Consider the following 22597-nt stretch of genomic DNA (forward strand, 5'->3'; position numbering starts at 1 on the left):
CCTCCCTCAGCCGGACGAGGATCATTTTAATCCAGACTACATCGAGGTGGACCGTGTGCTGGAAGTGGCCCACACTACAGACACAGAGACCGGAGAGGTGAGGACCAGACGCTGGTCATTTCATGCTCCCTGCCTCTCATCACTTGAGCCTGTTAATAGCAGTCAGGAGTGCAGGATTCCAGCCACAGTACTGTAGTTTGGAGTCACCAGGGACCTCTCATATTATTCATCATTAGTCATGTTCCAACATTTTTAAGAATGTGAAATACTTCAGAGACGGTAATTAATGAAAATGTACAAATGTTATGTACTGTATATACATCACATCTCTTGCCATGTGACATGCCTGTAATCACATCACATAATATTAAAATACTCAACTGATTCAAATGTTCTCCTGATCATGAATGTCTGATAGCCTGGTGGGTGTGCTAATTTGTTAAGTCAAGTGGGCAGGTTGGGTAGCAGGAGAACCGGGGGAGAGGGGGCTGGTTGTGGTGCAGGAAGCCTTGGCCAGTAGGTGTTTACTTTAGCATTAGCTGCTCTCTCATTGGCTGATTTATTTGGCTGTTTACGGTACCCCACATGGTGAGTGGGCATCGACATCTTTTGTGTGAGTTGTAAAATAATGACCATATAGGATTATTAATGAAGGATATTTGAAGTTGCCTCTGCTGTCGTTTTCAGCAGAAATTTGAAGATTCTCTCTGTGTGTGTGTGTGTGTGTGTGTGTGTGTGTGTGTGTGTGTTTGTGTGTGTGTGTTCACATGTGCACCTCGTGTGCACATGTATGTGTCCCTGCTTTTTACAGGAGGTCACACACTATCTGGTAAAGTGGTGCTCTCTGTCGTATGAGGAAGCAACCTGGGAGCTCCAAGAGGATGTTGATCCTGTAAAGATCCGTGAGTTTGAGGAGCTCAAGAAACTCCCTGATATGAAATACGTGGTAGGTGACATTTCAAATGATTTTGACTTTAGATAATACCAATGGTTCATACCATTTTCACTACTGCTATTTGCTCCACTGCTACACTGACGTTTTTACTATACACAGATCAAATATGGATAATGACCAAATTGTTACACTTCTTTTTAAATGGAAATGTTTTTTTTTTTTTTTTTTCGTGTAGGAAAGACCTCCGCCTGGTCAATGGCACAAGCTGAGAACGTCTCGAGACTACAGGAACGGGAACGAGTTGAGAGAGTACCAGCTTGAGGGAATGAACTGGCTTCTATTCAACTGGTATAACAGGTGAGCCCGTCCTAGCCTCCGACAAACACAGTGCATGTGTTTACACTGTCTACAGTCCCACCTCACTAGCCTACTTCTGCACAAGTGTAGTATTCAGAGCTTACGTAATTCCCAAAGCCCCTCAGGTCATCATCGCACACAACACCAGCATCCTCTGTGGTGCCAACAATGGTGCAGACTATGAAATCTAATGAAAGTGCCTTCCTTGTCCTCACAGGAAAAACTGTATCTTGGCAGACGAGATGGGCCTGGGGAAGACCATACAGTCCATAACATTCCTCTTTGAGATCTTCAGCATGGGCATTCGTGGCCCATTTCTCATCATCGCCCCGCTCTCCACCATCACGAACTGGGAGCGCGAGTTCCGCACCTGGACCGCAATCAACGTGATCGTCTACCATGGCAGCCAGATAAGCCGGCAGATGATCCTACAGTATGAAATGTACCACAGGGACGAAGATGTGAGACTCTTATGATCAAAAGTGCAAAATCTTGTTAACCAAGTTTTGGTTGTTTTGTTTTATGTTTGAACCCAACAACTGTGTCTTTATTCTTCAAACTCAGCCTAGTCATCAGTGAATTCTTTTTTAGCTCAGTGTATTTTTATGGGACTGTCCACATTGGGTTTTTGAAACAAAGGTGCCTCACAAAAACATTATATAAACCTCTCAGGAGCAGGCAAACGGCAACAGAAAATTGCAAGTGAAGGAGAAACTTAGAGCAGGATCTGGCTCAGGGGAGAGTGCATCTGCACAAAGTTTGCATGGCAGAGCATAACAGGATAAAATAGGAGTAGAAGATGAAACAGACGCCAGGGAGAGGGGCAAGGAGGAGACACAGAGTAGAAGACTACAAAATTATCAGCTGACCTAATACACACACTAGCCTAAGTAGTCTATGATTTGTCAGTCATGTCCATGTGTTGATGTAATGTAGAGTGATAGTAAGTCTTTTTGTTTACCTTTTTGCAGGGAAACTCGGTATCTGGCAATTTTAAGTTCCACGGCGTGATCACCACATTTGAGATGATTATGGCGGACTGCCCTGAGCTGAAGAAGATCCACTGGCGCTGCGTGGTGATCGACGAAGCTCACCGGCTGAAGAACCGCAACTGCAAACTTCTCGAGGGACTCAAGCTCATGAACCTGGTAAGAGAGGACTTTGTGAAAGTAGGTACATCTGCACAAGCAGATTGGATATGAACTACAACATTCTCGTAAATAGAGCTGTCTAGGCAGATTGCAGAATGCAGATTCTGAAAAAAGTGGTGCAGTCACCAACTATGCTGCAGTCAACAATCAAATCAATTGAAACATGAAATACGAGAGGGCAGCAGTAACAAGTTGATGTACTGGAAGGGGAGGAAGCCTTTATAGGACCCTACATGAAAGTCCTGAGATTGAAAAATCATATTTGAGCTACACTCAGTAATAGTCAAACATAATATTACACCACTGATGATACATTGGGTTCTGTAGGAACATAAAGTGCTGTTGACCGGCACACCACTGCAGAACTCTGTTGAGGAACTCTTCAGCCTGCTCAACTTCCTGGAACCACTTCAGTTCCCCTCTGAGACCACCTTCCTGGAGGAGTTTGGAGACCTGAAAACAGAAGAGCAGGTGAGTGAACCGCTCTCAGTGTACCTTTCGGTGTTATATTGGCACGGTAGAAGTTTCATAATTTTGGCTCTCCATACATGCTCTGTGACTTTTAGGTGAAGAAGCTTCAGGCCATCCTCAAGCCCATGATGTTGAGGAGGTTAAAGGACGATGTAGAGAAGAACCTGGCACCCAAAGAGGAGACCATCATCGAGGTGGAGCTGACCAACATCCAGAAGAAATACTATCGTGCCATTCTTGAGAAGAACTTCACATTTCTGGCCAAGGGAGCCAACCAGCACAACATGCCCAACCTCATCAACACAATGATGGAGCTACGCAAGTGCTGCAACCACCCATACCTCATCACTGGTAATGTGTTTTCACTTCTTTTACATTTATAATAGGAGTGGGAGATGTTGCAACATACAGTTGTGCAAGCTTAGTTGGGTTTTGCACCATGTCTTTTGTTCTTGTTCTTTTGCTGAACCTATCAAGTAACACATTCATTCTCTCTTCTCTCCTGCTCTCTCTTTCTGCCACTTACATACATAGACACACACAAACACAACAAAATATCTGTGTCACTGAAAACTGCTCTAAAATATAAAATAAATATATAAATAATCATCCATATCCTAACCTTTGCCCTTACAGGTGCAGAAGAGAAGATTCTGGAAAGCTTCAGGAAGTCACACAGCCCAGATGCCTTAGACTTCCAGCTTCAGGCTATGATCCAGGCATCAGGAAAGCTGGTCCTCATTGACAAGCTGCTGCCTCGTCTCATAGCTGGAGGTCACAAAGTGCTGGTCTTCTCCCAGATGGTGCGCTGCCTAGACATCCTGGAGGACTACCTCATCCAGAGGAGGTGCATTGCCCTTTCTAACTGTTGTTTTTTTTTCCACCTTTGAATGAGGTTTTCTGTTTAATTTGTTTACTTTGAAGTTGAGTATATTCCAGTTCCCCATGGATAAGTGTTGTACATGTGTGTTTTTGGAAATCCATGGTAAATTACCTGTTTGTCGTTTGGTATGTGCTCATCCACTATAACGCAGAAACTTTTGGTGTTGTTGTTGTTGTTGTTGTGGATCCTCAGGTACACGTATGAGCGCATTGATGGTCGCGTACGGGGAAACCTGCGGCAGGCGGCCATCGACCGCTTCTGCAAGCCGGACTCGGATCGCTTCGTGTTCCTCCTCTGCACGCGGGCCGGAGGGCTGGGCATCAACCTCACGGCTGCAGACACCTGCATCATCTTTGACTCAGACTGGAACCCACAGAATGACCTGCAGGTGAGAATCTTAGGCCGATAGAACACACACACACACACACACACACATCTCCCTCAGTGCACACGTGCACCAGTACTAGTGGTGGGGGAAAAAAACGATTCTGTTCAGTATCGCGATATTTAGCGCACGCAATTATATCGATACAGTAGCGCAAAGTATTGCAATATTTAATTATATAATTATGTGTTTTACTTTCGGGTTTTCTCCATTGTTTTTCTCAGAGTTTACTCTGATAATATTACATTTGCATATTACATCCACAAGGTGGCGCTTGTTGCGGTGCTTTGTTGTCGTGCATTCAACAGCAAATTCAAATGAAAATGGCTTCACCATCACAACCGGTTGTACACGGTTTGTATCAATGTAATGTTAGCGAATGAGGGGTGAGAAGCATACCTTTTAGCTTCGTTTGAAGCGTACCTTTTAGCTCCGACATTGGACTTTCAAACAAAACGTAAAGTGATCAATAATGGGAGACCAGTTTTGAGAAATGTTTAAGTTTAATAGAATCTTCTATTTTCGCGGTCAAGGTCAAAATATAAGTGTAGAAGAAAAGCAACGGCAGAACAAGCATAAACCCCGACCGTTGGGCTCTCGATGGGATTCATTGAGGCAGAGGTAGCCTAGTGTTTGCCTCCCCTCTGTGTTTTTTCACTGTGGTTTTATGTCCGATCAACAGGACTAAATAGGTTCTACGCATGCGCTCAACCCAGTTTGTGAGGGATTGCGCAATCTGAGATGAGGCACAGCTCGTCGCTGCCTCACCGTCTCAATGTCTCCTGTCTGTTTGAACAGGACATGCGCAAATTCAATGATTTGATTATATCAAATGCTCAAAATGATTGGAATCATGCAGATATTACATTTATAGCACAGATCAGTAGAGAAATATTAATTTATTTTATCATATTTTTTTTTTTTTTTTACTTTCACTCTGCCTCCCCTGACCGTGCGTCCGTGATGCACTTCGTTGTGGATAAGTAAAGCCTATTTTGCTACTTTTTTGTAGTCCTGGTAATCTTTTGTTTGGCATGTTGGTAAGGTTATTAAGAGGACAATGGTTTTGGCTTTACTGAATGTTTGTTTATTAATTACTTATTTTTCAACAAATAACTCATTTATAATTACAAAGAGGGAAATTATGAACTTTTTATCGCAACTTTCATTTGCTCCCGCAATTTCATCAACAAACACCTAAAAAACACAGCAACTTTCATTACAACATTTTGGAAAAGCTCCCGCAAAATCAGGATTTTTTGTTTTTGCACTTGTTTTTAATGCGTAGAAGATAATGTTGTGCACAGAATTAAATGTGACATTTGAAGTGAGTTGAGCAGTCTTATTTTCCTAATTTTTTGTAATGCCTTCTGAATAATATGGGGGACATGAATCGCAATATATCGCAGAATCGAATCGCAATACTTGCTGTATCGCAATATGTTAAGAATCGCAATAATATTGAATCGTGGCCCAAATATCGCAATACTATCGAATCGTCACATTTTTGCCAATTCCCACCCCTAACCAGTACTGTGTGACTCATTACTGCTGTATCTCTTCAGGCTCAGAATGACTAAAAAAATGTGAATGGCAATTCACTAAATGCTGATCAGTGTGCTTATGTTGAACAGATTCATTGTTCAGCCCACACGACTTCCTGAGCTTAACTCCTTGAGAGGAGAGCATGGTCATGCATCGTACTTGATGTTTAATAAACCTCTCATTTCCCAGGCACAAGCCCGCTGCCACCGGATTGGCCAGAGCAAAGCGGTGAAGGTCTACCGGCTCATCACGCGGAACTCGTACGAGCGAGAGATGTTCGACAAGGCCAGCCTTAAGCTAGGTTTGGATAAGGCTGTGCTGCAGGACATCAACCGCAAGGGCAGCGTCAATGGGGTGAGCACCTGTCCGCCCCACATTGGCTACTCAATTCAGTTCAATTTTATCGATTTATATGGCTCCATTAACAATAAACATTATGTCAAAGCGAAGAATTCTGCTGGCTGAGGTGTGATGTTCTTTGAGGTTAGATGTATCTATTCAGAAGATCCAGCTTGACGTTACCTATTGAATTTGAAGCACCATTTGACTTGGCATCTTTTCAGGCATCTCAGACTAGTGAGTTAGTGTCTCAGGGTGCACGCACAATTGGGTAATGAGTTGCAGATGTCTTTTGAGACAAACGGTTTGGATGCCCTTCAACAAGGTGCAGCAGCTTTCAAAGTTGGAAGTGGAGGACCTTTTGAGGAAGGGTGCGTATGGTGCCCTAATGGACGACGAGGACGAAGGCTCTAAATTCTGTGAGGAAGACATCGACCAGATCCTTCAGCGCCGCACTCAGACCATCACCATCGAGACAGAAGGGAAGGGCTCCACTTTTGCTAAGGTACTTCCTTGCTAGCAGATTTGACTTTTGTGTGCAGGTCGCTAAACTAAAACATACAACGTGATGATGTGGCACATCAGTGGTGTTTCAGGAAGTGCAGCATTGCTTTCTTTACCTAAATAGCCCCCTGTTGAATGTAATGTTAATTATTGTACTTGTCAGCAATAGCCTCTTGAATACTAGCAGGACCATGCACACTTGTCTTTGTGTTCACAGCAAAGGATTTTAGAGCTGTGTTTTCCAGTGAGACAGATTTTGTTGTCTGTGTGTGTGTGTGTGTGTGTGTGTGTGTGTGTGTGTGTGTCTCCAGGCCAGCTTTGTATCTTCTGGAAACAGAACTGACATTTCTCTGGATGATCCAAACTTCTGGCAGAAATGGGCTAAAATCGCTGAGCTGGAGATCGACTCCAAGGAGGAAAAGGTAAGGAGCTGGTGGTCACCTCACAATCCCTGCCTAAAATCTCCCAGCCATCTTGTGTGGGACACGTGCCAAAAGAGACTTCCGAGTCATGGAGGATCAAAAGAAACAAAAGAATGTGGCTTAAAACAATAAGAACGAGGGAGGGGGATGGGGGCACATGACAAAGGGATCAGAGGGAGATGTGGAGAGAAAGATAGGAATGCATGGACAGGAGACGATGAGAAAAGAGTGGCAGGGAGAGAGAGAGAGAGACAAAGAGGTAGAAAGGAAAAGAGGAGTATGAAAGAAATGGAGAGGGGAAGGAGAGAGGGTGCAGGGAGAGGAGTGGAATCATTTGAATATCTGGCTCTCATCATTCCCTGAACAGATGGGTCGCATTAATGAGAAAAAAACAGCATGTGGATCAGGGAGAGGGGACGGTTGAGTAAATGAGCACTGTGCTTTTGAGTGTGTGACTATGTGGGGGTGCATGTGTTTGTGTGCATTTGATTGTGTGGGCTTGAGTCTTTTTGCGCTGGGCTCATGTGATGTTGCCAATGCCATAAATGGTACGAGGGAAAAAACAAAGCATCAGGAAATATCACAGTGAGCTTTTGTGGTATTGTGAAAAGCCGTATGTGTGTCCAGCCCCTTTTGTTGGTAACTGTTTTTGATTCAGGTATGCCCCACTGAGGGGCACTATTAGCCCGTGCATGTGTATCGCAGAGTATGATGAGTTTTACACCCTTTCTGTGTTCGATGATAAGGAGAGCCTGGTGATCGATACGCCACGCGTGCGGAAGCAGACTCGTCATTACAACTCATTTGAGGATGACGAGCTGATGGAGTTCTCTGAGCTGGACAGCGACTCGGAGGAAAGGCCGTGCCGCACGCGCCGCCTCAACGAAAGGAACCGCCGCTATCTGCGGGCGGAGTGCTTCCGCGTGGAGAAGAACCTGCTCATATTCGGGTGTGTAGTTTTGTTCAGTTGTATTCATAAATGAGCGTTCACTCTCTGATCAGTGAAAAGACACAATTCAAACAAATGATAATGCCCTTCAAAAACTCTCGTCAAAGAACAAACGTTCAAGACCTTGTCTGGCATCGTTTCTCATCGTTTCTCCTTGATAGTAAACGGTGCTTGTTGAATGAATGGTCTTTTTCCAGCCACTGTTCCTTTGTTGGATGGGTCGGGTTTGTAGTGCCACTGTTTTGCGTGAGTCGTGTGTACCATCTCTTTCCATCTCGTGTAGCTGGGGGCGGTGGAAGGACATTCTCACCCATGGCCGTTTCAAGTGGCACTTGGCTGAGAGGGACATGGAGGTGATGTGCCGAGCACTGCTAGTCTACTGTGTGCGCCACTACAAAGGAGACGATAAAATCAAGAGCTTCATCTGGGACCTCATCACCCCAACTAAAGATGGGCAAAATGAGGCCCTACAGAACCACTCTGGTGAGAAAACCAGTGGCCACCCCTCCAACATGTAGAGCTTGTTAGAGCTATCAGTCCGTATCAGTTTTCATGCGAGCCCACTTGATGCTGTTGATAGATTTTTCATGAAGGTACCAGAGATGTTTCCCAATCAAATAATATTATATCATCTTTTTCCAATTTCACCAGATGTTACTGAGTTGGGAGGATTTAATAAAATCCAGTATCTGTGTGCAGTAATGCATCTTTTCGATCATTACCTGCCAGAGAAATGAACTTAAAATAGTCTGTGTGCGCCACGTTAATTAAACCACTTTACATCTTTTCACAGGTCTGTCGGCACCCGTACCCCGCGGTCGTAAGGGCAAGAAGCTGAAGAACCAGCTGTGTCTGCCTGAGCTGAACAATGCGGACTGGCTGGTCCACTGCAATCCGGAGGTGGTACTGCAGGACGACAGCTACAAAAAGCACCTCAAGCAGCACTGCAACAAGTAAATTCTCCATCTGCTGCAACAGCTTTAGCCAATTATCCCGTCCACTTCTGTCAGGAAGCAAATCACATGTGCCTGTGGTGCATTACTTAAATGTGCTGTCTGTAGTAAAGCGGGATGTTTTCGTATACAGCACGTGTCTCTGAAAGAACAAGTGTATATATATACTGTATATACACTGAAAATGTGTGTTTTTGTTAAAATACTCAGCTCATAAGCACTACATAGTCTTGGAGCAGTGTGTGTCAGTCTTGGCAGTAAAATGTTATTATTTCTGGGAAATAATATAAAATGTTATTTCATGGAATCTAGTATTATTTTTCTGGGAATCGCTCTGCAAAGAAGATCTAATCCTTGTTAGGACTGAGCAGGTTAAAACGATTGTAGAGCTCTACTGGAATTAAGCACAATTTAGTAAATGAAACGAATGAGGTCAAAGTTCAACGTGAATGTCATTCCTCCAGGGTACTTTTGAGGGTACGCATGCTGTACTATTTGAAGGCAGAGGTGCTGGGGGAAGCTGCAGCTCAGGCCCTGGAAGGCGTTCCAGCCAGGTACAACATCACAGTTTGCATTAAGGTTATCCAAAAGCCATGTTAAATAACTGAGAAATAACTGAGAGTCGAGGTTACTCTATAAATATTTGTATGTTATGATATGTCATATTCTTACAATTGTTTGTGTTGGAAGTGTTTGTGTGTAATTTGGCAGGGTGTTCTTGTGTCTGTGAGAAGAAGAAGCTTGGCACAGTTATTGTGTAAATGAGCAATGGCACTGAGTGTGAGCCTGTGATTTCTACAGTAAACTGGAGGTAGCTCTGCCTGACATTGACTACATTGAGATTCCTGCTGGCTGGTGGGATGCGGAAGCGGACAAATCCCTCCTCATCGGTGTCCACAAGCACGGTAATCACCGGAAGCTCTGGAATTTCACAGGGAATTTCATGGAGTAGTTTATAGGGAATTGTATCCCATTTCTTAATTACACATGCACACAGATGTACAAAGTCTTGTCTCCTATCTCTGACGTAGTCTGAGGATTTATCTCTTATGTTTTCCTCACTTGATTGGTGGCTGCTCTCTAAAAACAGCAAAGTGTGTATTTTTGTGCAACCTCAGGGTACGAGCGATACAATGCCATGCGGGCCGACCTCGACCTGTGTTTCTTGGAGCGGGTGGGCATGCCTGATGTCATGGCCCTTTCTGCAGAGCAGTCAGGAACAGAGGCCCCAGCTGATGCCAATGACAGGCAAGAGCACCCCTTCATTTTCTTTTGAAACCCGTTTTTGCTGCAACACATCACATCTTTGTTGGCTCATCGTAATGCTTTTATGTTTTTGTAGTGCGGGTAAGAGTGAAGATGTGAAGGAGGAGACTGAAAGCAAGACGGAGGGGGGAGAAGATAAGGAGGATGGCAAAGTATGAACTCCCTTAATGTCACAGGGACTGCAATCGATTGATTGTGCCTTTCTTCTTGTTGTAGATTCATATTTTGTTCTGTGATGTTTTTTTTGTAATTATAGTTTATGTCTGTTATTGCTTTGATCTCTTTAAGGATGACAACAGTTCTGTTACAGACACTTCAGAGAAACAAGAGAATGCCATTTCAAGTAAGTACTGACAGCTACACCATTAGAGCATTGAAATGTCGGATCTGTGCATCAGTCGCTTAATCAAAAAACTTCAGAATATTTTCTGAGACTGTTATTAGAGCTGACACCATTGGAAAGGGGGGGCTCCCATGTTCTTATGAAAGCCCTGTTCCTGACAGTACTTTTGTTCTGTAAATACAGTGATGCCTGACATCAGAATCTCCGAGGACATTTCATACAGCTTCTCTTTGATCTGGTTATTATCTGTTATGCTGAATTTGGAGTAGTGTAAAAAAACAAAAAGGGGATTCCACCCATGATGGTCATCCCCCCAGCAAGCGGTGACTCATTTTGTTCACAAAACCGTTTATTCTTCATTCAACATCCTCTGCCTCGGTGTCCTAGGTGAATCGGTGCACGAGAACTCTGAGCAGGGCAGGCTTCTCTGGCCAGCAGGTTCTGCTCTGACGGCTCGACTTCGGCGGCTCATCACCGCCTACCAGCGTTACAACCGCCGCGAGCCCCTGCGCCACGACTATCTAATGCTGGATGGAAACAGCCACGTGTCCTGGCAAATGGGAGAGGACTTGCGGAGATGCACTGTTGAACCAGACCCACTGTTCTTGGAATGGCAGAGGAGGTGAGTGATATTTTGCAGCCACTGGTGACCAAAAACTATAGAGGAAGTGCAAATACAGATAGGAGGAGGATTTTTCTGTTGCTTGAATTCCAGGAGCTTATGAATCACAATCAGTGCCCTGGCTCTAAGGTGAGATAACAGATAAAATGTCTTCTTTTCTGTTTGATGGAACAGGTGGACACGTCGAGAGCAGGCAGATTTCTATCGGACAGTTTCATCCTTTGGTGTTATGTTTGACCCAGAGAAGAAAGCCTTTGACTGGACTCAGTTCCGCTGTCTTGCTCGACTGGAAAGAAAAACGGATGAGAGTTTAGAGAGATATTTCTACAGCTTTGTGTCCATGTGTCGCACTGCCTGCAGGCTGCCCCCAAGGAAGGACGAAGGTAGCAATGAATGTGATTTCATTACAAAATACAACACAGAAAACACAACAGAAAGCACCTCCAGCTTTGAAACAGTTCCCTCTGATTTCACAGCTCCACACTGTCGCATTGTATCTCCCTTAGGCCCAATTGACCACGCGCTGTTTGTGGAACCAATCACTGAAGAGCGAGCCGCCCGCACGCTCTACCGCATCGAGCTGCTGCGGAAGATTCGGGAGCAAGTGCTTCGCCACCCGCTGCTGGGACAGAGACTTCAGCTGTGTCAGCCCAGTCTCTACCTGCCCGTGTGGTGGGAGTGTGGGAAACACGACCGGGACCTCCTGATTGGTGCCGCCAAGCATGGTTTGAGTCGCACTGACTATTACATCCTCAATGATCCCCAGCTCTCCTTCCTGGAAGCTCACCGCAACTATGTGCGGAAAGAGAACCATGGCTACTCCGTGCCAACCACCATGGCTGGCATGACCCATCGCCACTGCTGCCTTTATGACGCCGGACTCAGCCACTGCCACTCTCCGCAGCCTCCAGAATACCACACTGCGCCATCTCACCATGCCCACGTGCACCCTCACCCACACATCCATGCACCTGTGCACCACGTGCCTGAGGTGGTGGCTGGAGACCCAGCTGGCTCCTTGGCACTGAGTGGCGGAGGCGCCAGAGAGGGTTTCCTGGATTGCCCTCCGCTTGAGGATTCCCTGGATTTGGCGTCGCTGCAGCATGATGGACTCTCTGCTGACTCCCTCCACGGGAAGCCCAGCAAAGAGGCTTTCAACGGATTTCCCTTCAACTCGGCTTCAGGAGGGCAAAGCATGCTCAACTCCTACGGGGTGCAGGGCGAGCTGAGCGGGACTCAGGGGGACATTGCGGACACCATTGCGGGGAAGCTGCGCAGTGACGTGCTGGTGGGTGAACAGGGCTCATCCGAGGAGACGGGGCTGATGGCGCCCTCTGTAGAGCTGGACGAACTGCAAACGCCATGGGAGAGCTCAGACCATGCCGCTGCTGCTCACATGTTCAACGAGGCCGACCCAATCTTGGGTGCGCCTGCGCTAGGGTCGGAGTTCCTGGACTCAGCAGATACACCTGGAGATGGCCAGGTGGACACAGCCTTGAATGACTGTTTGAGCATGCCCAGTTCGGACTCGCAGAGCAACCCGGTCGATCCTTTGCCGTCCAGCTTCATGTTGTTTAAGGAGCTGAGCGAAGCTGAGCCCTCGGTTGACCAGGCTGACCTATCTGCCAGCCCCCCACCAGAGTACGCTCCAACTCCTCTCTCATTGGGCGACATGAGCCTCTCCCACACAGGTCCCACTGAGGATCCAGAAGAGAAGCTGAGTGACTCCGACGTCACCCACAGCGCTCCCAGCCCAGTGGACGTGGCCGGGAGCGTCACCTTTGAGTTCGACAAGGAGGAGCTGTCACAGGATAGTCACAGCCTGGCAGGGGCCACTCAGGGGCCCGACGAGGCATCTTTAGGTCCGTCTGAAAGCCCTCCAGAAGAAGCCCTGGGGGAGCCCAGTACGACACCCCAAAATGAGGCAAGCACCCCAGAGCATACTGAGGAGAACCTCGGAGAGCCTTGTGAGGAGCCAATGGAGGAGTCCATGCTGGGGGCGCTTGCAGACGTGCCACCAATAGAGCCAACTGAAAGTCAACTGGAGGAGCCTGGAGAGGAGACCCTACAGGTGCCCCCTGAGGATCTCCCAGAGGAGGAACCCTTTGAGACGCCCTCAAAGTCATCCAGCGAAGTGCACTCAGAGGCACCCAGCGAAGGGCCCTCAGAGCCTGGGGGTGGGAGCAGTCTCAGTGACCCAACCCTCTCTTCAGTAGGCCCCTCACCCCCACCTCCCTGTGCCTTGCCCTCCCTGCCCTCCCCCTCGCCAGAGCCCAGCTCAGCAGTTGACATTAAGCAGGAGCTGCTGCTGGAGCCAACCACTGCAGAGATCAAGCCTGATCCCGATGCCCTTGAGCCAGACAGCACTACACTCACACCCAGGCTAGAACAGACTGAGATGCTGGAAGCAAAGGAAGAGATAAAACAGGAGAGAGTGAAAACCCCAGGTAAGAACATCTTGCAGTCCCCTTTTCTTTTGCTTACCATTGTCTTATTAAGTGTACTAATCCTCTGACCAACCCCCTCATTTTTCAATGTCCTCAAGTTTGAATCATGGCAATCAGGGGAATTACTAAAACGGCACAGTTCTGAATGCATATTAATCCCCCTGATCCCAAGCATCCTCATATGTGAATTATGGTAATTACAAGGATCATTGATATGACACATTTGATGATATTACAGCTCGTTTCCCCGGATACCCTCTCAGAAACTCTTTAATCAAGATTACTGGGTAGCTTTGCGAGACCCAAACTGTTCCAAATCCTTGCAAGACGTTTCTCTGAGAGCAACACTTAGAACCTTCCACAGATACTGCTGTGATAGACTCGAGCGGGTGAATGGAACGGAATCTGGTTGTCAGGGCAACTATTCATGAATGCAGCTCTTTCAAAAATTATTATAGTTTCATTCTTGTCTTCTAAATGTCCCTGCATTGTGAAATCATCGGTTCAACCTTGCTTTGACAGTAAACTTTCCGTATACTGAATGGATATGCATGCTTCCTGTCATTTTCAGCTCTGATGGTGGACAGCTATGTGGAGGCCCCACGATACACTCCCCAAATGTCAATCTGCGAAATGCCTGACGGCCTCCATGATATCCGGGAGCCCACCATTGCCCAGCTCCTCCAGGAGAAAGCCCTCTATTCATTCTCTGGGTGGCCCAAGGTACACAGGATCATGTTACTGTGTCAAATGAGTCATTCTTAGCATTTTATTGTGTAAATGATAGTCAAAATGGTAAAAGAAAAGACACTGGAGGGAATTGAAGTGTTCATAAATATCAGATGAGATTATTACTACTATTACTAATTATAGAGTGGTGTTTTCATGTGTTGTAAAAATGTCTTTTATCAGTTCAGCACTGTTCTACATTTCACTCAGACTTGCATTTCTCTGTTTCCTCCATTCAGGACAGGGTGATAATTAATCGTCTTGACAGTATCTGCCATGCCATTCTGAAAGGGAAATGGCCTTCATCCAGCCAGTATGAGTCGCACAGCACTCTGGCAAACACCTGTGTGCCCAACAGTGCCCACCAGCGTGCTGGCTTCATGCCAGCCCGGGTACAGCCTGCCCAGAGCCTTAACTTCAACATGCCAGCGCCTGTCTCCCGTATGCCCAAGGTGATCCGTCACTCATTTTTCAAGAGCCCTATGCATTTAGCAACACCTCACACTCTTCTTTTTAGGATTTAAATGTTCTCCCTGTCAATGTTAATTAGTACCCCTGATGATCCATTTAGACTGCTTGAGATTTCCTTTTCCTGTATGACTGTACAACCCTTTCTGTCTCACATTGTAGGAGAGGATGATAGCCCCTCCCTTCTTGTCCGACCTCAAGCAACCTGGAGTAAGGCCGCGGTTTGAATTTGAGGCAGAGGTGCTCAGCAAGCCCTGCCACTCTGGAGAGAAAATCCAGGTGGGCATTCCACACCGGGGTGGACAGCTACTGATGAATGGCTGGCAGGAAGCTGCGATGGATCTCTCCAAACCCCCTGGGGAGCTCAGTATCGGTGGGGAGACGGGCTCTCGTGACATGGGTCACATGACCCATACAGTCCACAACCCTCCTCCTCCACAACATAAGCTGCCCTCTTTGGGCTCCATGCAAGGTTCTTTGGGTCTGGACATGGCTGGCATTCTGCAGGCCGGCCTTATCCACCCTGTTACTGGGCAAATTGTCAATGGCAGCATTCGCCGTGACGACTTCATGAGGCGGAGGAGAGGCCGCAGGAGAAACGTGGACGGGCCAGACATCAGCTTCATGCGGAGCCATGGACTGAATGTGTCGGAACAGCAGGTTGGTCCGGCAGATCAGCAGTGATGCATATGAGAACAGATATCAAAACGCTGGGATGAAATGTATACTACTTTTAAAGATAACACACCAACATAAACATGGCTAACATTCATGTTCTGTCCGTAGCCAAGACCAGATAGCATCAGCCACTCAGCAGTGTCATCTACTACCACCACCCAGTCAGACCGTTCCCCTGCAGGATCCGGGTCTCTTGGCCCTATAGGTCAACCTGGCCCTTCTAGCTCTCTTGGGCCGCCACCGCCACCACCGGAGAGCCTGGGGATTGACAGAGAAGCAGCCAATAAGGGTCTGATGGAGTGGCTGAGACAAAACCCCAACTACATGGAGGTCTCCCCATTTGCCTCTGTGAGTTAAATCCAAGTCAAACCAGTCAATCACCACACAAAATACAAGTAAGGGTTAGAATATACTGCATTTTTGTGGAAAATAATGAGAATGCAAAAACTAACCCATCTTCCCACTTGTGAGTCAGTCCCCAAATGCAGCCATCTTGCACAGTTTTGTTGAGCGTCCAAAGCAGAGGAGGCACCGCTGCAAAGACCCTACCAAGCTGGATGTGAACTCCATGACCGGAGAAGAGCGTGTGCCTGTGGTGCACAGGAACACAGGGCGCAGGGTAGGGCCTCTTCTCTCTCTTTATTGGAAGCTGTTAACAGCTGCCAGTACGCGGTTGACTTTGGACATGTATGTTAGCTCGTAGTAATGACGGTTTGTTGAATGCCGCTGTTAACATCTCAAAGTCTTGTATTTAGTAGAAATATAAAGTTATTCCTACTCTCATTTTGTCCTCCGAGCCCTTTTCTGCATATCATCATTCTGTCCTCACAAGGGCATAGGTCTCATAGGGTTGCAGTCTCAGCATAAAAGCATTCTGGTTGTTTTTTATTCCCTTCACACTTAGGAATGAGATCTTTGCTGATATCATCAGTGGAATACACTGTGTATCTGTTTAATCCCATCTGAAATATGATTATTTTGAGGTTGCAGGACTGTCTGACTATGGCTGTGATGTCTTGTGTTTTAGCTGGGTGGTGCTATGGCTCCAGCTATAAAGGAGCTGTCTCGATGGCTGGATGCCAACTCTGAATATTGTGTGGCTCCAGACTGGGCTGAAGTGGTGAAACATTCGGTGAGTGCCTAAAATGCCTCAGAGCTTTTTAAACAGCCAAGCTGAATGAAACACAGGCTGTCTAAAGACTAAACAGAGCCTTTGCAGGATTCATAACTAACTTTCTGCACACATGGACTGTTCTCAGGGATTCCTGCCGGAGGTCAAGTTCACCCGTATCCTGACCGAGCCCGTTAGCCGTGACCCTGGGCCTCGCCGGAGGGGTCGGCGGCCTCGCAGTGAGATGGTCAAAGCTGGACCCATCCTCCCGGAGTCTCCTTCGAACATGGGGCCCCTGTTTATGAACGGTGGGCTGATCGGGAGCATGGACTTGGTCAGTCTGCAGAACCTGCGGAACGTTCAAGGCATCCCCCTTACGGGCTTGATGGGATTCCCACACGGCTTTGCAGCCGTCTCAGCAGGCGCTGGAGAAGATGCTAAGAACGGTATAAGCATGCTTCCCATGATGCTCCATGGCATGCAGCCGCCCATGTTCAGCGTGAGTGGCCTCATGAGCCAGCCCTCTTCCTCCTCGCCCTCGTCCTCCTCACCCACCCCAACCCAGTCCACCTCGGCAGGCTCCACGGTGGTCACCTCCTCCTCAGCAGCTCCCAGCCCTGTGGCTGAGAGCTGCAGCTCCACCACACCCTCAGGCTTGGAGAAGCGCAAGGACGACAAAGCTGTTGAAGGGAGGCCCGCCGGGCTGGCCGGAGGGCACGTGCCTGCGACCGTCAGCAGCACCACCAGCGTCTCTGGCAGCATCAGCAGCACTGGCAGCCACTTGACCTTCAACCCATTTCTAATCCCAGGGATGTCCCACGGACTGCTGTACCCACACATGTTCCTGCCCCACGGGGGCATAATGGCACTGCCGGGGCTGCCTGCTGCCGACAGCTCCGGCAGCCCGAAGAGGAAGAGGAAGAAAGTGAGAGAGGACGGCGTTCCGGAGGGCGGGAATGCCGGAAGCCCTCAGATGGACAGCATGCCTGCCAGAGGGCCCAGTGACGTTCCGCAATCTCGGGCGGATGTGGACAATGACGCCCCAGCTGAGGAGGGGCTGCAAAACCAGGAGACAGACACAAACAGCAAGGGTCAGGACCACAGCGTGAGTCCTCCCCCTGAGCTTCCCGCAGAGAGCGGCAGCAAACAGGAGAGACAAACGGAGGAAAAGCAGGAGCAGGATGAGGAAGGGAAGGATGAAAGACTGCCTGATAGCGAAAGGCAGGAGGATGAACCCAGAGAGGAGTCGCAGTAGGAACCATCGCCACCGCCGTCCCCTCTACTGTGCAGCGGAGTTCAGTTTGTGATGTGTCCGTCAGTTTCCATGTAAAGACTTAAGTTATCCACCTATTAATGTTTATAGAACTCCTGTCCCTATTGAACGTATGTGCTCTCTGACACACTCTCCCCTCGGAAAGCAAATTAGGTAAAGATGGACACTTCTGCATGCAAGTGTACACAGGTGTCATAGCAGCAACAACAGAAGTGGATCAAAAGTCGCAGTCATTCTCACCATGTCCATGGCATCGTGAGTGGTGCCTGGAGTCACCCGGTCTATTGGAGTTGTATGTGTAAGGCAGAGGGGCAATCAAGTCATAGTGGTATGATATAGTGCAGCATGGTTACGTGAGGTGCAGAATGCGCCACGGGAGTGCTGTAAAGGGACCAGAGGTTGTGACTGTGTTGATGGTGTTACAGGGTTTTAGATAAAGTTCCACTCTTATTTGTTTCTCCCACGAGGGTCTTACGCATGTGGACGTGTAGACGAGGAAGCCTTGTGCAATGTCATTAGCCCTTGTTGACTTTGACTCAGTGGATTCTGCTGTCAGACCCGATTTTCTCATGTTGCTGCTATGTAACATTATACGTTTTAATGGAATATATAAGAGCCAACATTTTAATGTCTACCGAGAGTTACAGGTAATACTGATTTAACATATGGGTAACAGTGAGTACATAAGAAAAACTGCGTTAAAATCAATGGCAAAGAACAATCCAGATTTGGACTTTTTGAAATTGTGTATCATGTACTTCATAGGATACAGGCAGCAGCAACAACAAAATGATTTGGTTTTCAAAAGTTACTTTGAAAAATGTCCTTTTATCCCCAGCCACATGTGTAACTTTGTGACGGTAGTTGGCAGATGAGATGTGTCCAGAACAGGGCTCAACACTAGTGCCATAGCAGACCCTCACAGGGGGCAGAGAGAGAGAGAGAGAGAGAGAAAGAGAGAGAGAGAGAAAGAGAGGGTGCCACCACATTGAAGTGTTTAAGGTCACAGAGAGGACCATTGACAAGCAAGGAAAGCGTTCTCGTGTGGAAAACAAAAGAAAAGAACAGGCAACAAATCAACAAAAAAAAAATCTGTCCCCACCGGTGTGTCCAAAGCAAAGTCCGAAGGCTTGACTGGACTGTTGGAAAGGCCCACTCTTTTACCGCTGTAGAATTGGTCTTGTCTCTTTTCCCTCTGATGCATTTTCAGATCCTGTAGAATAGGTCATGCTAAGACTTTTTAAAAGAAAATGTAAATCTGTTTAGCTGTATATTGCTGTTACTTTTGTTTACAAAGCACACCACATTTTTTGTTTTCTCCACTATGTTGCAACATATTGGGGAAATGGCAAACTCTACCAGTGTTTCCTGTATTTAACATAACTGTACATTAGATGGATACAAAGGTAGTTTTTTTTTTCTTCCCAAAATTTCACAACAGGGTCTCTTTTTGGGTGTACTTTATAGACTTGGCTTTTCGGCCGAATAACTCTTTGAGTTCACTTTTTTCTTTCAGTTTTCAAACATGAGAACATTTTTGCACAGTCTTTTTGGTGAATGTTTACCTGTAACTGTATTCCTGTACTCTGTCTTGCATTTGTTTTCTTTCGGTGAGTGTATGTGTGGATGCATGCGCACGCTTGCACATAACATGGCCCATCATGGACATTTTGTTGTAGACCTGTATTTATATCTCGTCTTGCCCTAACCCACCTTTATTGTTCTAAGAATTGTTGTTGCCTTGTCACAATTCGTGACTCCATAATTTATTTTTGGTTAAGTTTTTTTTTTTTTTTTTTTTTTAATCTTTTGCTTTGCCAAACTTTCACCAAATATGGCATCATTTCATTTATCTTACTCAGTTATGTTAAATATACAATGCCTTATTTAGTTAGCATTTTATATATGGATGTTTGTTACATCTCCATGTTGGGAAGTATATATCAAAGTATTTTGTGTAGGGCTTGATCGTTTGAAACCGAAAGCATCCACAGCCATTCCCGTTTAACATTAGTGGGCTTAGTTGAATGAGTAGGTGCCTCTGAGCAGCACAGTCAGCTCCTGATCCTCATTTAAAATGAGGCATATTTCCGGACTTGTCAAACTCAAATTGGGATGGATACATCTTACTCCTACAATAATGTAGAGGAGAGCAGAAAATCTACAATTCACAAATCACAGCAATTTAAAGCACAATTGGAAAACAAGTTGGATACAAGAGACAGATCGCTCATACTTTCTTTGTTGAGAGGTCCTGCCCCATATTTTGTGTGTGAATATGATTATCGTGTCAGATTTATGTAGGTAAGTCATCATCATCATCCACTGCTAACGTTTAACATGATTCCTGTTGTTAATTGTCTCTCAGCCTGTGATCAGATTGTAGTGTCATTGTATGGGTGTTTTGAGTCGTGCAGGATTTAATTTGATCACGTTGGAGTAAATATGGTGTTTGTTCCGATAAGCTTTTCACATGACACATCACTTTGGGGGTCTTCTGTTACATTATGGATGCAGTGTGAGTACAGCTAAAGAAAACAAAGTTTCTGTTCAAAAACTCATGATTTAGCTGTCCGATTCAATTTGAAATTTTCCTCAACTAACGTAGACTTACCATATGGAAAAATGGACCACCAAAATTAAATTTTAAGTATTATAAACAGAAGTGATGTTTTCACTCCAACCCATCCTTACTCTCAAAAGCCTGTTGTGTTGAAGTTGAAACTTGAATCAACTAAAATGTGCAGTATGTGAGTACAGTTGAAAACTTCATATTTATTCATGTTGTAAAAGCACTCTTCATGTTTCGCTCCTCTGCAAGTGTTCAGTAATTTATCAGAATGCAAGACTGATTTTCAAATTATTTTATATTATTTCAGATATATTTATTTTACACCACTGTCTGACCAGTTTGCTTTATCTACCTGTATTCGAACTTACTGTATGGTTAAGGGTTGCCGTTTTCACAGATTTGCCCTCATCACATGCGGTGCAGTACTGTTTTCCCCACAGTGAATGTTTATGATGACGTTTCTTTTGTTGGTATGCCTTCAACTGGAGCAGAACTAGTCTCAAATGTGTTGAAAACAGACATGCCTCAGAATAGTGGTGTTACCCTCTAAGGACATTACTGGCTGTAACTTTATAAATGTCTGTCCTCAATGTTTCGCCTATGCCTAGTCAGGCTAAGTTTTGCACAGATATACTCATGTTTCTAATCAGTAGATATTGGTAAAATCATAGAATTTTTATTTCATTCTGGATTTTCAGGTCCAAGGCATTTAATGGGAAAACATGTAATCTTCCACTCACTGAATTCGGTACACTAAACTACTCTTTGGGAAATAAAGTTAAAGATGGTGGGAGAAATGAATTTGGAGAAACAACTTCTAATAGCTCCATCCAAAATATGTGGCTAAGTCAAGTTGCAGTGTTATGTCTCATAGTCCAGTATTGTTGGACTGCGAGCTCAATAAAGCAAACTGATTTTCTCTTTTCTGTGAGAGAAAATGCTATTGTTTTGTGTTTTAAAGCACTTCATATGTGCAATAGTGTGTGTGATTCAAGAGGATTGGATCAATCACTATGATCGTGAGGCTAAATTTTACACTCCAATCCTGTGGTCATGCACCATTTGCTGGGCTGCATATACAATTACTATGGAATATTTGCACGCATTGGGAAAGATGCAGGGCTCTCCTCTTAGGTGTTCTGCTGTGTTTGTCCTTGCATGCCCGGACTTGCTGGTATTGGCCTCGGCAACCACCCTTAACAAAACACACTCCCATTTCAGGATGGCATAATGTTCAGATTGGGTGTCTGTATGCATGCTTAACAGTTCTGTTCTTCAGCTGCTTGCATTTAGGACAGTAGTTTGCAGCTCATTCGGCAACTGAAAGGCCAGTGTTCACTAAGTGGATGTACTGTACGCTCTTAGTTTCATCGAACCAAGTGCACTGTATTATGGGACATGCTAAAAAAGAAAAGAAAAAGAAAATGAAAAAAGTACTCTGAAAACAGCAACATTTGAGAGATGTGGGTTTTTGTTTTGTTTTTAATTTTTAATTTTTCTTTAACTAGCTCCTGTATTCCCATGTGGACCAATCACATAATTCAAAACATGGTATGTGATCTTTTATTGTGCAATAAAAGATGACTTTCAACTTTGAAGTGTGTGTATGACATTATCATTTGTGTTGCAGCAGCAATTCACATAAATCACAAAATACACTTAACTTACACAAAAACAGACACTGTTGTAAAACACACAATATAAACAAATATATATATATATATATACACACACACACACACACACACACTACTAGATAAAAAAATTGATGTAGCACTACCTCTGAATTTAATGTAGAATGAGCATTCTGCATTACCACTCAGAGGATAAGCCTCCCCTCCCAGCACAAGGGGGAGTTACTCATTAAAAATGTTACTGTTGCAGTGGGCAAGAATGACTTCCTGGAGTCGTTCTTATTACAACAGAGTTGAAGGAGCCTCCAACTGAAAACACTGTTGTGTGACCAGTACACTGTGCAGGGAATGTGAAGTGTTGTCCATTGTGTTGAGCAGTTTGTTCATCCTTCTCGCAACAACCAACTCTAGAGACTCCAGAGTTCTCCAGCACAGAGCCAGCCATCGCAATCAGCTTGTTCAGTTTCTTAGTGTCACTGGCTACCCCTTGGTTGGGTAGAGGTAATCCTAGTGTCAAGTTTCTTTGCTATAAATGGCATTGGCAATGGTCCTATTTTCATCTGCTGATCTGCACAAATGGATCTATCATAGACCCAATAG

At 45.7% G+C, this 22597-nt stretch overlaps 1 protein-coding gene across 6 annotated transcripts in view; it reads left to right on the top strand.

The window, feature by feature from the left end:
• Positions 1-21961, top strand: part of chd6 (chromodomain helicase DNA binding protein 6) — a 33850-nt gene extending 11889 nt beyond the window's left edge. For 4 of the 6 annotated variants that reach the window (XM_031567956.2, XM_031567952.2, XM_012829328.2 and 1 more), the window contains 30 exons: positions 11-97; positions 812-946; positions 1131-1252; positions 1470-1713; positions 2224-2400; positions 2731-2874; positions 2970-3225; positions 3511-3721; positions 3950-4145; positions 5877-6041; positions 6352-6531; positions 6842-6952; positions 7699-7901; positions 8185-8384; positions 8695-8854; positions 9319-9408; positions 9656-9759; positions 9973-10102; positions 10197-10272; positions 10409-10463; positions 10851-11085; positions 11260-11468; positions 11592-13532; positions 14104-14255; positions 14501-14713; positions 14892-15389; positions 15516-15755; positions 15883-16026; positions 16435-16539; positions 16667-21961. In XM_031567956.2, coding sequence (XP_031423816.1) covers positions 11-97; positions 812-946; positions 1131-1252; positions 1470-1713; positions 2224-2400; positions 2731-2874; positions 2970-3225; positions 3511-3721; positions 3950-4145; positions 5877-6041; positions 6352-6531; positions 6842-6952; positions 7699-7901; positions 8185-8384; positions 8695-8854; positions 9319-9408; positions 9656-9759; positions 9973-10102; positions 10197-10272; positions 10409-10463; positions 10851-11085; positions 11260-11468; positions 11592-13532; positions 14104-14255; positions 14501-14713; positions 14892-15389; positions 15516-15755; positions 15883-16026; positions 16435-16539; positions 16667-17773 — 7890 coding nt within the window. In that variant the 3' untranslated portion in view covers positions 17774-21961. The remainder of the gene's footprint in view (positions 1-10; positions 98-811; positions 947-1130; positions 1253-1469; positions 1714-2223; positions 2401-2730; positions 2875-2969; positions 3226-3510; positions 3722-3949; positions 4146-5876; positions 6042-6351; positions 6532-6841; positions 6953-7698; positions 7902-8184; positions 8385-8694; positions 8855-9318; positions 9409-9655; positions 9760-9972; positions 10103-10196; positions 10273-10408; positions 10464-10850; positions 11086-11259; positions 11469-11591; positions 13533-14103; positions 14256-14500; positions 14714-14891; positions 15390-15515; positions 15756-15882; positions 16027-16434; positions 16540-16666) is intronic. The other 2 variants (XM_042707841.1, XM_042707840.1) reach the window with 2 other exon arrangements.
• Positions 21962-22597: the final 636 nt, after the last annotated feature.

Source organism: Clupea harengus, chromosome 5, assembly GCF_900700415.2.
Source record: "Clupea harengus chromosome 5, Ch_v2.0.2, whole genome shotgun sequence".
NCBI classification, from domain to species: domain Eukaryota; kingdom Metazoa; phylum Chordata; class Actinopteri; order Clupeiformes; family Clupeidae; genus Clupea; species Clupea harengus.